Source organism: Penaeus monodon, chromosome 15 (assembly GCF_015228065.2).
Source record: "Penaeus monodon isolate SGIC_2016 chromosome 15, NSTDA_Pmon_1, whole genome shotgun sequence".
NCBI lineage: Eukaryota > Metazoa > Arthropoda > Malacostraca > Decapoda > Penaeidae > Penaeus > Penaeus monodon.
In genome coordinates, this window is record NC_051400.1 from 40,427,283 (window position 1) to 40,428,011 (window position 729).

The following is a 729-nucleotide window of genomic DNA, read 5'->3' on the forward strand; positions in this document are numbered from 1 at the left end:
GCCCGGCCTTAGTATCCGAAACTCTGTTCTATAATGCTAATCACTTTCTCTAACTTTTAGATTGTTAAGAGAGGGTCGGCTCAAAAGCCCGAGGCCCCAGGGACTTTCTCTACGTATGACCAAGCAAGTTCCATCCCTTAGCACGTGCCTGAGTGTGTGATTTGTTTACATGTTCAGAAGTGGTGATGTTTGATACTGTCACAGTCTCTTAACTATCAATTGCTGCTCAACAAGGTCATTTTAGGTAATCTAAGTGCTCGATCCTATCTAAGAGGCATCCATGCGGAGCACTGATGGTAAAGGTATATTGGTATCTTTCTGATATCTAAATCTCATTACGGGTTTATAATTCCACGCCTTAAACAACTGAACTTATCACGCAACAACACCGCCATCAACCCCTTCCTTCTCTCCAACAAACCCACCATCTCCATCCTTCTCAGCCTCCCATAACAAGCAAGTAAAAACCGCGTCTCCACCCAAGGTCTTTTATAAGTGTATACTTATGAAGAAGAAGGCGACGACGGGGGCCCTCCTGCCGTAGCGAGCCACCAGGGGGATGACCAGGGTGTAGGCCGGCAGCTCCACGACCCCCGTCAGCGCCATGTACAGGAACGGGTCGGAGCTGAGGTCGCCGCCGCTGAGGGAGAGGCCGAAGTACACGGCGCCCACCAGCAGGTAGTTGCTGTACAGGCTCAGGGTGATGGCGCGGAGGCGGGGGGTTCTGGC

The 729-nt window shown here is 51.0% G+C and overlaps 1 protein-coding gene across 1 annotated transcript in view; it reads right to left on the reverse strand.

Annotated features, from left to right (window-relative positions):
• Window positions 1-729, reverse strand: part of LOC119582369 (solute carrier family 22 member 15-like) — a 3,793-nt gene that overhangs the window by 2,148 nt on the left and 916 nt on the right. Inside the window, exon 2 of the mRNA XM_037930582.1 lies at window positions 504-724. Within this exon, the coding sequence (XP_037786510.1) occupies window positions 504-724 (221 nt within the window). The remainder of the gene's footprint in view (window positions 1-503; window positions 725-729) is intronic.